Genomic DNA, 14,527 nt, shown 5'->3' on the forward strand with positions numbered 1-14,527 from the left:
TTAAATAAAAAATGAGAGAGATATTTGGGGTGAACACTTAAAATGGGACACCCTGTATATATATATATATATATATATATATATATATATATATATATAGTATACAATATAGTATATAAAATATATATGTGTGTGTGTTTTAGCGATATATATGTTACTATATACTATATTGTTGCGTTCGCGGAGTGATATATATCGAACACGCGCAACATAACTAAACGGCACAGACACGTTTTTGAGCCGTGGTTTTCCCGCGGAATTAGAGTAAATGCGGAGGCAGGGATTTGAGAAGTCCTTATTGGACGTTGGATCCTTTTTATATCCGAAGATGTCTGGACATCGGTCGAAGAATGGGAATTTGAAGAAAGAAATGAAAGTTGATTGAGATTAAAACGTGCCAACTTTTCTATAGTAGCAGCTAAAGCTAGAGCAAGAAGACACGGCTAATTTTCTGGAGTCGACACGCCGACTTTGGATTTGCAGTAAATCGCTCGGTATTTCTGACAGGAGTCGAATTAGAGCAAGAAGCCTCAAGATTCTAAGAAGACAGTTTGTGATTGTCGGAATAATCTTGAAAAACGGGGGGCAGTGTTGCGTCTCTGCGGATGTATTCGCCACTCGTTGTATTCTTTCGGCGGAAAGTACGTCGACGGAAGAAGATCATCTCTGCGCACATTGTTATAAACAACGACTCAAGACGTTGTTTTAAACAACGACTGACGGAGAGCCTGAGCCCAGCTGTCAAGCTGTCCGGATGCACGTCTATTTGTGACTCGTTTTCCGATTATTCCGAGTTCTTGTGTATTATCTTGTTTATTAAAGTTTTCTGGTTTCTTAAATCACGTTATTATTTTCGTGTGCTCGAGTGCGCGAGTGTCAGCGTATGCCGTTCGGTTGTGTCGTGCACGTTCGATATATAGATTGATAACTTTTTGCAGTCCTGAAGTGTGAAGGAGTAGTGAGTCCGAATCGCACTCACTCCTTCCCTACTCACCGCTTTGCCGCACGCCTAGTATAATGTTACAATAGGACGACTCTCGTCGCCACGTGCTTCTACTCACGCAGATTCGCCAATTTTCCATAATTAATTTTTAGTTAATTATTGCAAATATCGCAAAACAGTAGAGAACTTTTCTGTTTAATTTAAGCCAATTTATCTCCACACTTCAAAATTACAAAAAGTTATCAGACATTCTGTATATCGTTTCGCGGACGCAACTATATACAGGGTGTCCTAGATCACCCGTACACCCCTTTTCTTTCAAAAACTAAGCATTTTAGAGAAAAACGTTTTCGACAAAAATTGTATGGTTTTGAGGGAAACATAAGATGGTGTCATTGGTTTGACCTTGGATGGCATCGTAAGGTCAGATCAAGGACACCTTTAATTTCTTAAATGGAACCACCTATTTTTTTATTGCATATTCTTATAGCTTATGTCGAGAGCTTTCCAAAACACTATAATAAAGTATTTTTCATTGAGTACTTTTCGAGTTATGAGGCTTGAAATAATTTTTCAATTTTACATAAATCATAAAATATCTAGTAAAATATTCATTTTTTTTTATTATCTTACCTTAATACTTTTATGTACAAAATAATGAGAGGAATCAATTGGTGTAAAAAAAACACATAATTGTTCCAAAGAAAAAATATGTAATTTGCAATTAACAATTACATATTTTTTCTTAAAAACAACTTTGTGTTTTTTTTACACCAATTGATTCCTCTCATTATTTTGTACATAAAAGTATTAAGGTAAGATAATAAAAAAAAATGAATATTTTACTAGATATTTTATGATTTATGTAAAATTGAAAAATTATTTCAAGCCTCATAACTCGAAAAGTACTCAATGAAAAATACTTTATTATAGTGTTTTGGAAAACTCTCGACATAAGCTATAAGAATATGCAATAAAAAGTAGGTAGTTACATTTAAGAAATTAAAGGTGTCTTTGATCTGACCTTAACGTCATCCAAAGTCAAACCAATGACACCATCTTATGTTCTCTTCAAAACCATACAATTTTTGCTGAAAACGTTTTTCTCTAAAATGTTTAGTTTTTGAAAGAAAAGGGGTGTATGGGTGGTCTAGGACACCCTATATATACACGGTGGCCGATTTATCTGAAGATATTGAAATATCTCGAGAACTATGCATCGGATCAAAAAAAGTGGGTAATGAAAGTTGTCCGTCTCGAAGGGAGACATTTAATGATACTAAACTCGATCCCCTACTGCCACCCCCTGGGGATGGGAGTGAGGGAAGATAAAAAACTTAAATAGGAACCCCCATTTTTTATTGCAGATTTGGATTTTCCAGAAAAAAGTACCCCAATTTGTGTGACTTACGAGTTTTTGCATTTTGGTTCACAGATGGCGCTGTAATAGACAAAAATCAAAATAGGTAAAAAATCGTTGAAAATTGGAGATATTTCGAGAAATATACATCAGATCAGAAAAATAAAAGTAGACGTATTTGATATTTTTCAAAATGTTATTCAATAACACCATAATTGACCCTTCCCACCCCCACCTCCTGGGTGTGGGAGAGGGAATTATTTCAAAATCTTCAATGGGAAACTCTTTTTTTATAGCAAATCTTGGTTCTCCATTGATTTGATATTATTGGTATAATTTCTTTCACAGATGTTGATGCAATCGAAAGCAGGGAAAAATTCATTGATTTGTTTATCAATAAATCAAAAACTACTTTTAGCATTACCCAGGAACAACGACGTCGACCTAGTATTTTTTGTTCCCTTTAGGGTGCTTGTTTTAAGTGAGTCCCCTTGCCTCTCACAAATCGGGGTGCTTTTTTAATGTGAGTCCCCTTGCCTCTCACAAATCGAGGTGTTTTTTTAATGTGGGTCCCCTTGAATGGGGTTTCCCATTGAAGATTTTGAAATAATTCCCTCTCCCACACCCAGGAGGTGGGGGTAAGGGGTCAATTATGGTGTCATAGCATTTTTAAAAATATCAAATACGTCTACTTTTATTTTTCTGATCTGATGTGTATTTCTCGAGATATCTCCAATTTTTAACGATTTTTTACCCATTTTGATTTTTGTTGATTACAGCGCCATCTGTGAACCAAAATGCAAAAACTCGTAGGTCAAATTGGGGTGCTTTTTTCTGGAGAATCCAAATCTGCAATAAAAAATGGGGATTCCTATTTAAGTTTTTTATCTTCCCCCATCCCCACCCCCAGGGGGTAGCGGTGGGGGGTCGAGTTTGATATCATTGGATGTCCCCCTTCGGGACAAACAACTTTCATGACCCACTTTTTTTGATCCGATGCATAGTTCTCAAGATATTCAATGTCTTCAGATAAATCGGCCACCATGTATATGTATAAACCAATGAATCACCAAATAAATCATCCTGTGATTCATTTTAATCTTAGCAGGCAAATATTTTGAAAAATATGCGATATACGAAAAAATGTTTCAGACAAAAGTTATATAATTTTAAAGGGGACATAAAATGGTGACAATGACCTTGGATAGTCGTTTGAAGGACACGCGAAAGTTATCTTTAATTTCTCAAATGGAATTCCTTATTTTTCATTACACATTCTTGTAGCTTATTTCGAGAGCTTTCCAAAACATTATAATTAAATGTTTTTTCGTTAAGTACTTTTCGAGTTATAAGGCTTGAAATAATTTCTTAATTTTACATAAACCGTAAAATATATCTAATAAAATATTCATTTTTCGATTATCTTACTTCAATACTTTTATACACAAAATAATGTGAGAAAATCAATGGGTTGTAAAAAAAACATATAGTTTTTAAGAAAAAATATATAATTGTTAATTGCAAATTTTTTTCTTACATATTTTGAAATTACACAATTTTTGTCTGAAACATTTTTTCATATTTCGCATATTTTTCAAAATACTTCTTAAAACATTAAATATAAATACAGTAAATCCTATTCTAATTTTATATAAATATTTTGCGTATTTCGTCTTACTGACAATGAGAATATAATTCATGGGCGGTGAGTTTAATTGTAAGCACATTCGTAACAGATACATTTAATAAATTTTTTTATATAACATAATGAAATAAATGACATGTGTAAAACAAATGTAATATATGTCAATCTATTATATGTGTTTAACTCTTATATTTGTTCTTAAACTGTTTTATATTATAATTTATAAATTCTCGCGAGAAAAAACCATTCTACAATCAATAAAAATAAAATTTTCAATGAATTGAAAAGTTTAATTATATTACAATATATTGTATAATATATTAATTTCAATCATAGATGTCTAATAACCTCTTTCTTTTCGATTTGCAATTTCTCTAGATAATAGCAAACATACATTGATGGAATTTGGTAAGGAATCTTATTGCAAAGAATATTATAAGCATATATATTACCTGTCTCATTACTGTATTCATTTAGAAACACAGCTTTGTTTTTCGTAAATAGAGTAACTAAAACATATTAAATTTTAAATACGCAAACTACTATTGATGTTTATGCTAATCTCATTTTTTTAAGTTTAGAAATTTTACTTCATATATACGAAAAAAGTGTAACCAATACGTTTAAGAATTAAAACGCTGCTCCTGATTTGTAGATTAATATAATATAAATATTCTTGATACCTATCTATCACATCATAAATTGCACTAAAATCTGTACAGCACTTGCACGCACCGAATTTCTGATTGCAGAATTCTGATTTGGCGTCGCCCGTTCACATCAACAGCCCCGGCGAGCCCAGATTCATCACTTTTTATCAAGCATTAGAGTCAGCTAGCATAAGAAACGAAAATCTTGGCATAAATGATGTGTCTCAGCGGCAAAAACTAACTGGCGGGGTAATGAAGGTAGACTCTAACGCTACTGTACCTAACGGCATCAGTAATGATACTGCTAACAACAATGATATCGCAAGTCCAATATCCGCATTTACCGTGACTACATCCTTCCCAGATATTACTACCATAGATATTACTACTGCTGTTCAACCGACAAATCTTTCGTTTGCTTCGAGATTAGCTACGGAGATTATCCCTGACAATGCCTCGAAAATTACTTCGACAATTCAAATCCCCGTAAATCCAGATATGAGCGAGCAACCGACTACAGCATCTATTATGGAATCCGAAATCAGCACCTCCGATAATACAATGACAAATACACTGGCTAATGCAAATGTTTCGAATACTTTAATGTTACTTAACACCACGACGGAAATAGTCACAAATGAGGCATCGACAAATGCTGTAACTTCGGATATACTGTCTTCCACGGAATCTACTTCCGATAATACTAGATCTATTGAATCAGTGACTAAAACTATGGAAGTAACATCGTCTTCCACGATGATAACAGATGTATCCACGCCCACTTCTCTAAATCTACAAATGTCGACTATATCGGACATAACATCTTCTCCAATTACCGAAAGCATTACTGTAACACAAATATCACCAGAAACAACAACTATGTCCGTGATGAATGATATATCTGAGAATATCGAGACAAACACCGTACAGCAATACAATGAAACAATGCCTCCAACGACAGAAATAAACGATATAGTTGAAAATATAGAAATAAATACGATACAACAATTCGATGCGACAATTCCGCCTCAAATAACGAAACCTATAAGCATCATCGAATATATTACGACAGAGAAAATTTTCAACAACATAACTGAAATTCCAATAACGCAAACACCTGTTGTCACATCTACGTTTCGCACACGATTTATCGATATCGCACCAAATATTTTATCACACTTAAAGTCGCAAGACAGTTTCTCCACAATTAGACCATCTATACAAAATCCCGTTGTTATCAACACCTCTCCCAATACAATATTGAATTTGTCATCAATAAATATGAAGAATTCGGAAGAGATGACTACCATGGAACCTATAGAAAACGTTGAAATAACAACTAGTCAAGATACAACACAATACAATACAACACAAACAACGATAAATAGATCAGTGCAAACAATGAGCACTCCAAATATAGTAGCAGATGTAGCCGCTGAGTTTTCGATTGCACACAATCGATCTAATAATCAGGAAATAAAGGCAAGGGATATGCCAAGTTCGAATATGACTTATAATGCGAGAAATTCATCAAGAGAAATTGCAAATAACTCGCAATTTGCTGATTTCGTTACAAAGAATAATTCACAATTGTCTAATGATACGTTGCTCACTAAGCTAATGACTATTGCGAAAACTCTCTTTACGGAAGAAATAAATGAAACGCAACAATTATTGTCAAATCAGATTTACGATGTCGAAACGACTACTGTTCCAGACACAAAAAATTGGACTCAAATTGATGGCATGATAGAAAACAATGATAAAAATCAATTCATTTTATCAAATGATACATCAGAAATAACCAATGCCGAACTGTCGACTGTTTTAAAAAACATTTCTGAACGTATAGATGTCACAACATCCGGAAACGAAATAGAAGAAAATTCTAATCGCCCCCCTACTATAAGATCGGAAATTTCATTAATGGAATTTAACACGCGACCAACTGATATTACAAATTTAATTGATGTAGGTGATATTATTACAACGCCTGTTTTTCAGACAAAGATCGAAATATCAAACATAATAATCGATCAGCATGAGTTCTTAACTAACTACTAATATGCTCGATTTACAATCATCTAATCCAATTTAAATGTCTGATAACCGTATGATATCAAATCTATGCCTTCGACCATTCTACGCAAGAATCAATTTGCAACTCTTCCAAATAATAATATTGAATTCGAACTTATTGGAACTTATAACTAATAATCCCTTTGTAACAAATATTATCAACGCTATTACAGAAGAAACGCTCTTAATATAAACAATTTTACGATATCGAACAATATAATATCTGCGGAAACAGTAATCACTAAGAATTAACCATTGATGTAGCCATTACGTGACGAATGCGCGAACAAACGCTGTAAGTGCTTCTAATCAGACACCGAAATCTATCACAATAGAGTTTGCATCTGAATTATAGATTACGAAAAATTGTTTTTCCTCAAGAATATATCAGTTATTATTATAATATTGTTAACAATATTCGATGATAATACGATTAATATGAATGATTTTCAATCATTCGTGTAAGTTCGGTGTCTTTCATCACATCAATTTGTAACCTAATAAGCTTCACTGATATCATCACTACTAATCAATTCAACGGTATAACAAGCGTTCTACAAATACTAATTGATCTCGTAAGTAAAATACCAAATCTTATTACCCATTTCCAGGATACAACGGCAACAACAATCGCCCAAGGGACGGCGGTTGGCTCAAGAATTATTCAATCCGAGCAATCAACTGAAACGATCATTACTAGTACTCTTATCACATCCTCCGAATCCCCCATGGTCGACACAACGACCATTTTACCCTCATCAATTGAATCAACAACGGACAGTATGACATCGACGTCGACAATGACGACAACGACTCTCCCAACGATATCAACAAAATCACCAATCAAGCTTGCCACTGTCGGGTCTATGCCCGAGACGACTATTCCAGCTATAGATATTAACGAAAATCTTATCTCTACCGAGATGACAACCACTGATACTCGAGACACAACGGTTGCTTCAATGGAGTCAGAAGAATTGATGACAACAAAGACAATCGCATCTGTCACAAGCATGCCGACGACAATTACATCACCGATCACGCGGATTACTACGTCGAATCGAATAATGTCACGTCCGCCGCTTACATCTTTTGGTGTTCAAAACATGAGATCTTTTAGTGGCAACCAGGCGACATTGGCTTCAAAATCCAGTTCTTCCAGTAAAGCACCCGTCCGTGACTACCAGATTTATGGTATTTATCCCAACAAAACCATCGTGCGGAAACGACCGGAGGACAATTTAATCGATGCCAGGAATATAAATAGTCCATATGTGATATTCGGCATTTTCCCGGATGGCAAACTGGTTCGCAAGTTTCCTAACGGAACCATAATACCGGATTCACCTAGAAACCCAGTTGAGGTTGTGTTTACGCTCAGTACCACTACTAACCGACCAACATCCAGGCCGTATTATAACCAAGTTAACCAAGCAGGCACTTATAACCAATATCAAACTCCGGTGTACTATAGTAACCCGATGTACTATAGTAGACCTATGGACAAGCTGACGGAAAACATTCAGAGTTCCAGCCCTGTTGATTTTGGACTTATCGATAATGCGATCGGCATTTCCCCTGGAGTTGGCCCAAAATTCACAACATCATTTGGTTACCCTGATAACGCTCCATGCTCAAACAAAATGGTATTTTTGTCTGATCTTTTCATCAAAATCGTACTTTATTCGGACACATTTAGTCAAGAATTTTTTGATTTCTTAAGAAAATTTCATTTTAAGAAACGATTATTCTAATGTTTCTAAAGATTTTTTAAAATTATTTCTCGCAAGTATAATAAAGTTAATCGTTAATAAAAGCTAAAATTATATCAAAAGACACAGAGTAGTGTCACTATATAACAAGCAGCAACAATGAGGCAGACTATGCATCTATATACGATATAGCTTCTCAGTTACGAGTATTTTAGATCGGGTAGTATTATCGGATTTCAATCATTGGGTCAATCAAATTCTTAATAAGATTCACTGATAACTTAACTTAATTGATAGATAGGGGTTTCAAATAAATAAAAAAATATCTTTATTTTTATGTGCCTTAACAACGGATATTACAATGCAAAATCTTAATATGAAATTTTTTAAGAAACGTCATGATCATCGTAACTATAATCATTTTTTTTGTTCTTTTCATATATATATGTTTTTCATTACATATGTTTGTCTTTTTTTATTGTATGTAAAAAATGTCTGTTCAAATTTTTAACATAAAATTATGTTAGTGATAGTATTTCAATTTTTACAAAATATTTTACATTTACACAGGTGTGTACGAAATATTATTATATCATGTTACAGAGATTTTAATGATGCTTTCACCAATTTTATTTACGCAGACAGATATTAACAATTTTGCTTTAGCTAATATCGGATTTCTTAATATATTATTATTCGTGCATTCTTTCATTTTAATAGTCACAAATAATATCATCAATTGGGAACATTATCATTATCATTATATGAGGTATTAATGAGATATTAACAACATTTTGTGTTCGAATATACTTGTAATACAAATTATGGAGCAGAATTCTCAATAGTCATATATGAATTAAGTATTTTATTTTAAGAATAAGGATCAATCAAATCATGATTTCGTAATTAGCATAAATGAGAATGAATATTCCATGCTTTCTTTGCAAGGCAATTATTGCTAAACACGCACGCACACACGCATGGACGCACACATAGACGCATGTAAGCACGCAAACAAACAATTAAATATGCATTTTTTTGTTCTGTAATTTATATTGTTTAAACTTTTCAGCGATAAAACTGCATATTATCGACGACTTCATGAATTTCGATGACCTTGATATATGTTGACAAGGATATGTTCCTGATTAATTTGTGAAAAGTTTAGCCATTGTCGCTCGTTGTTTAATATAAGGTTATTTACAAAATAAGTTCAATTGTTCCCATGAATTTATTTTGAATAAATCTGCATAAACTGCACTCTCAGTGGAAGATTAGATATGGAATCAATCCCTTTATCTTGCAAAGTACGTGCAACAAGAAGTAAAATGTAGGATGAACTTTCCTTTACAAAGTACATGCATGGATATAGTGAGTTCCGTCCCTCTCTCCCTAAGGGTCTCCACATTTGCATTACCAATTACATATTTTTTTTTAAACAACCGTTTTTTCCTTACACCAATTGATTCCTCTTATTATTTTGTATATAAAAGTATTGAGGTAAGATAATCAAAAAATGAATATTTTACTAGATATTTTATGGTTTATATAAAATTAAAAAATTATTTCAAACCTCATAATTCGAAAAGTACTCAATAAAGAAATACTTTATTATTGTTATTAGTGTTTTGGAAAGCTCTCGGGATAAGCTATAGGAATACATAATAAAAAATAGGGGGTTCTATTTAAAAAAATTAAGTTAATCTTGAAATCTCCTTAATGCCTTCATCTATAAAAATATCGTTTATACTATACGATGTTCCCCCCCCTCTGTGTCACATCTTTTGGTATAAAAATTTTTTCATAGCTCTTCAACTTTGGCTAATATTCACATCGGTCACTTTATATAAATCACCCTGTATATATATATGTATATATATATATATATATATATATATATATATATATATATATAATTATACATGTAGGGAATATTTTTGCGTAACTATATTTATGTCTACGCAGGCAAATGTAATAAATGTCTATAACTATAATTATGGTTGCGTAGTCAAGTATGTAAATTTTTACACATACACACATACATATAAATATATACTTATAAATATATGTGTATATAATTATGCACTATCGAACTATAGAGTTATAAATATACATACTTATATATAATTATGTACACAGATAATCTTTTTTTGTGTAACTATAACTTGTATGAATAGTTACTTGTAGGAATAAGGTTTAGATGTTGCATGGAAGTAGAAAAAGAGTAACATCATATTTGTAAAATTGAAAATATATTTTAAATTATGGGAGGATGAACTATATATGTTGATGCTGCCTTATAAAATAATATTTATTACAATACGCTACAAACTTATGTCAAACTTCCATAGTAATTACATTATTATTATTTATTTATTACATACATCTGTTTAAGTTATTTCGAATTTTTAACTTTTTTCTTCTTTTATAGACCTAGTAATGCCTAAATTTCAATTTTGTAGATTTTTAAGATCTAATACAATGACAGAATTGCAACATATCTTATCGTTCAATTACAAATTCAATTCTGTTCAATTCTGAATTTCTAAAAACATTCTTTGATTCTTCATACGTGAAACAAAATTTTATTTTATAATAAAGAATAATGTAATTATAAAAAAGATATCCCTAAAAATAATTTATCTCTCAAAACATATACGTAAATTTTACATAAAGATGTGAAATCCCTCCAAAAAAAGCCTTACAAAAATAAAAAAATACGTCAAGTACATAAAAAATATTCCACCTTGTATGCAACAAAACGTTTATAAAAAAATATCCCTAAAAATAATTTATAATAAAAATTCTCTCTCAAAAAATATACATTTTTCCTAAAAAAAATTCAAAACTAAATATGAAATGAATCATTAATTAGCCAAGTACATTGAAGCAATTGATAGGGATTTGTAACTTGAAATCACAAATTCAATCTTGCATTTATGTATTAGATTCTCGACAAAATGAAAATGAGTTTCAAAATAAGTTCAATTCTTTGTATGATATATAAAAATACATTATTATGTATGATCCAAATAAATATTTGTACAATATATGAAATAGCATTAATATATTGCGGATTTTATATTGCAGATTGTAAATAGTAAGTCATAAAACTATTTAACACTTACTGCAATAATATCGATTACATTAATCGCCAATTTTAAATTTAAAAAAGAAAAACTAATCGACTTGTTTTAAGATCATAAGTTTTACTATGTAGACCTGGAACTAAAAGATTTAAGAAGTTACATACAAAAATTTGACCCGAGTCGTATTGTAATTTATACATTTTTATTATTAGGATATATTTAATTTTGAAATTAATCATAAAGCTTTGCTAAGTAAATTTGGAACTAAAAAAATTAAGACCAAAACGACTTACAAAAACTTGGCGTGCTTGTATTATAATTCACATATTTCTATAATTAAAATTAATTGCAGGTATGTAATTCGCAAACTTTGTAAAATTATGTGTATTATAATGTGACTCGAGCACGCCAAGTTTTTGTAAGTCGTTTTGGTTTTAATTTTTTTAGTTTCAAATTTACTTAGCAAAGCTTTATGATTAATTTCAAAATTAAATATATCCTAATAATAAAAATGTATAAATTACAATACAACTCGGGTCAAATTTTTGTATGTAACTTCTTAAATCTTTTAGTTCCAGGTCTACATAGTCAAACTTATGATCTTAAAACAAGTCGATTAGTTTTTCTCTTTTAAATTCAAAATTGGCGATTAATGCAATCGATGTTATTGCAGTAAGTGTTAAATAGTTTTATGACATACTATTTATAATCTACAATATATTAATACTATTTCATATCTTGCACAAATATTTATTTGGATCATACATAATAATGTATTTTTATATATCATACAAAGAATTGAACTTATTTTGAAACTCATTTTCATTTTGTTGAGAACCTAATACATAAATGCAAGATTGAAGTTGTGACAAATATTTCAAATTACAAATCCCTATCAATTGTTTCAATGTACTTGGCTAATTAATGATTCATATTTAGTTTCATATTTAGTTTTTTAGGAAAAATATATATTTTTTGAGAGAAAATTTTTATTATAAATTATTTTTAGGGATATTTTTTTATAAACGTTTTGTTGCATACAAGGTGGAATATTTTTTATGTATTTGACTATTTTTTTATTTTTGTAAAGCTTTTTTTGGAGGGATAAATATATATAGATTTATATAGATTTATATAGATTTTCAGTATTTCTCGCAAAACGAGGTTTACATTACTATTGTGCCATTGGTTAGTCACTATCTTTAATTATTTATAACTTTGTTATAAATAACGAGCGACGACTAAAATCTTTTAAATGTCATTCAGGGACATATCCTTGATAACATATGTCAAAGTCATCGAAATTCATGAAGTCGTTGCTAATATGCAGTTTTACCTTTTCTGTTATTCTTTCTGTTCAATATGAATTAAATCCATTAATTAAATTTACTAGAAACTATACATATTCTATATTATTAAGATTCAATAATTCAATGATCCAAATAGGATATTTTAAACAATTAAACAATTCATATATAAATATTACTAAAGAAAGACTGATATAACTTGTAAAAAATTATCTTTTCAAGAAAAAATGATAAAAGGCTCCAAATTCATGCGCTCTTGGTTAAAAATTATGAATAGAGCAAGAAGCTGTAGATTGTGATGTAGGGTGTTAGAACGTAATAAATTCAAAGACAGAAAATTATATATTTATTAAAATTAATTGGATGGAGATAAGCACATAAATTGTCTCAACATTAATTCGAATACAATATAAGGACATACGTACGTTTCGATCAATTTTTGATCATTTTCAATGTCTCAACAGTTATATCAAAAAGGACAGTAACAAAATATAATATAAAGAGATATGATAAAGATAAGCGCGACAAAAGAAAAAAGAAGTGGAAAGGCGTAAACTTTTTTAAAACGGTCGCAATTTTAAAAACAATAAATTAAGAAAAGTAGTCGAAAACAAAAGCGCATATACATAAAACATGTTAAAAGATTAGAGCTGTATGGTAATGAAAAAAATTATTTTGAGTGGAAAGCGCACGCTCATTTCGCTATCAAAAACCTCATCACACGAACGCAATCAGATACTTTTGAAAAAATATATCCGTGCAAATCAATCACATTTCCCTAAATTTAATGAGAGTGAGGATATCTTCTTATGATAAACTAGAATTTCCCCGTATACAATTTATAATATTATATTATTTCGAAATTTCACTGTACATTAAAAATGGCCTCCACAGCAATATTATTTAATTGTCTATTCAAATCTATTTTCTTTTAATTGTAATATAAAAATAAATGTATTAATTCATGTGAAATAAAAAATTATATAAACTAATATAAATTCTTTGTTATAAAAATTATGATAATGAAAAACATTAATTATATTATTTTAATACAGTTAGTAAAACAGCACCAAGTTTTTGCCATTAAATTTTTTACTTTTATATTTTTTATACTATTTTTTTATTTCTAACTTTTACAAGAAATTGAAATAAATTTTTTTTACAATTATTATTTCTTTTTATATCATAATTTTTGTAGAATCACACTATATTATCATTTTTTGTAAATAAATTTGAATAACAGAATAAAATAACGCTTTTTTGTATAAGGTCTTTTTACATATTAAAAAATATATTTTTTATACAATAATTTTTTAAAGGGATACACATGGATTGGATGTATTTTCTCACTTTTATACTATATATCAAATTAGATTGTACAAAATACAATATAGTTTTATTTCCAGCTTCTATATATAAAGAATTATTTGTTTATCATTATTTTTTTTAGAGAGAAAAGATTTTTTTAAATAGAGAAAGTTTTTAAAGTTATCGTCATTCTATTCTATAGTATATTATAGTGTTAAAAATTATAAAGTTTTGAATTGCAACGCATTGAATTAAAATCATGTTAAATGCTACTTCTCTCTTTCTTTCTCTTCCACTCTTCTCTCGCCTCACTTTCTCTCTCATCTTTCTCATTCTTCTTTCATTCCCCTTTCCTCTATACACCCGACTTTCTTTCTTTCCTATTCCTTCACCTTTTCACATTTACTGTCCCACTCCATGGCTCCATTTTCTTT

The 14,527-nt window shown here is 30.4% G+C and overlaps 1 protein-coding gene across 1 annotated transcript in view; it reads left to right on the forward strand.

The window, feature by feature from the left end:
• LOC105256518 (mucin-17) overlaps positions 1-14,527 on the forward strand; it is a 155,572-nt gene that overhangs the window by 80,510 nt on the left and 60,535 nt on the right. Inside the window, exons 8-9 of the mRNA XM_025406776.1 lie at positions 4,701-4,856; positions 7,289-8,323. Of these exons, the coding sequence (XP_025262561.1) occupies positions 4,701-4,856; positions 7,289-8,323 (1,191 nt within the window). The remainder of the gene's footprint in view (positions 1-4,700; positions 4,857-7,288; positions 8,324-14,527) is intronic.

This window comes from Camponotus floridanus, unplaced genomic scaffold (genome assembly GCF_003227725.1).
Source record: "Camponotus floridanus strain SB8 unplaced genomic scaffold, Cflo_v7.5 scaffold153, whole genome shotgun sequence".
Lineage (NCBI taxonomy): Eukaryota > Metazoa > Arthropoda > Insecta > Hymenoptera > Formicidae > Camponotus > Camponotus floridanus.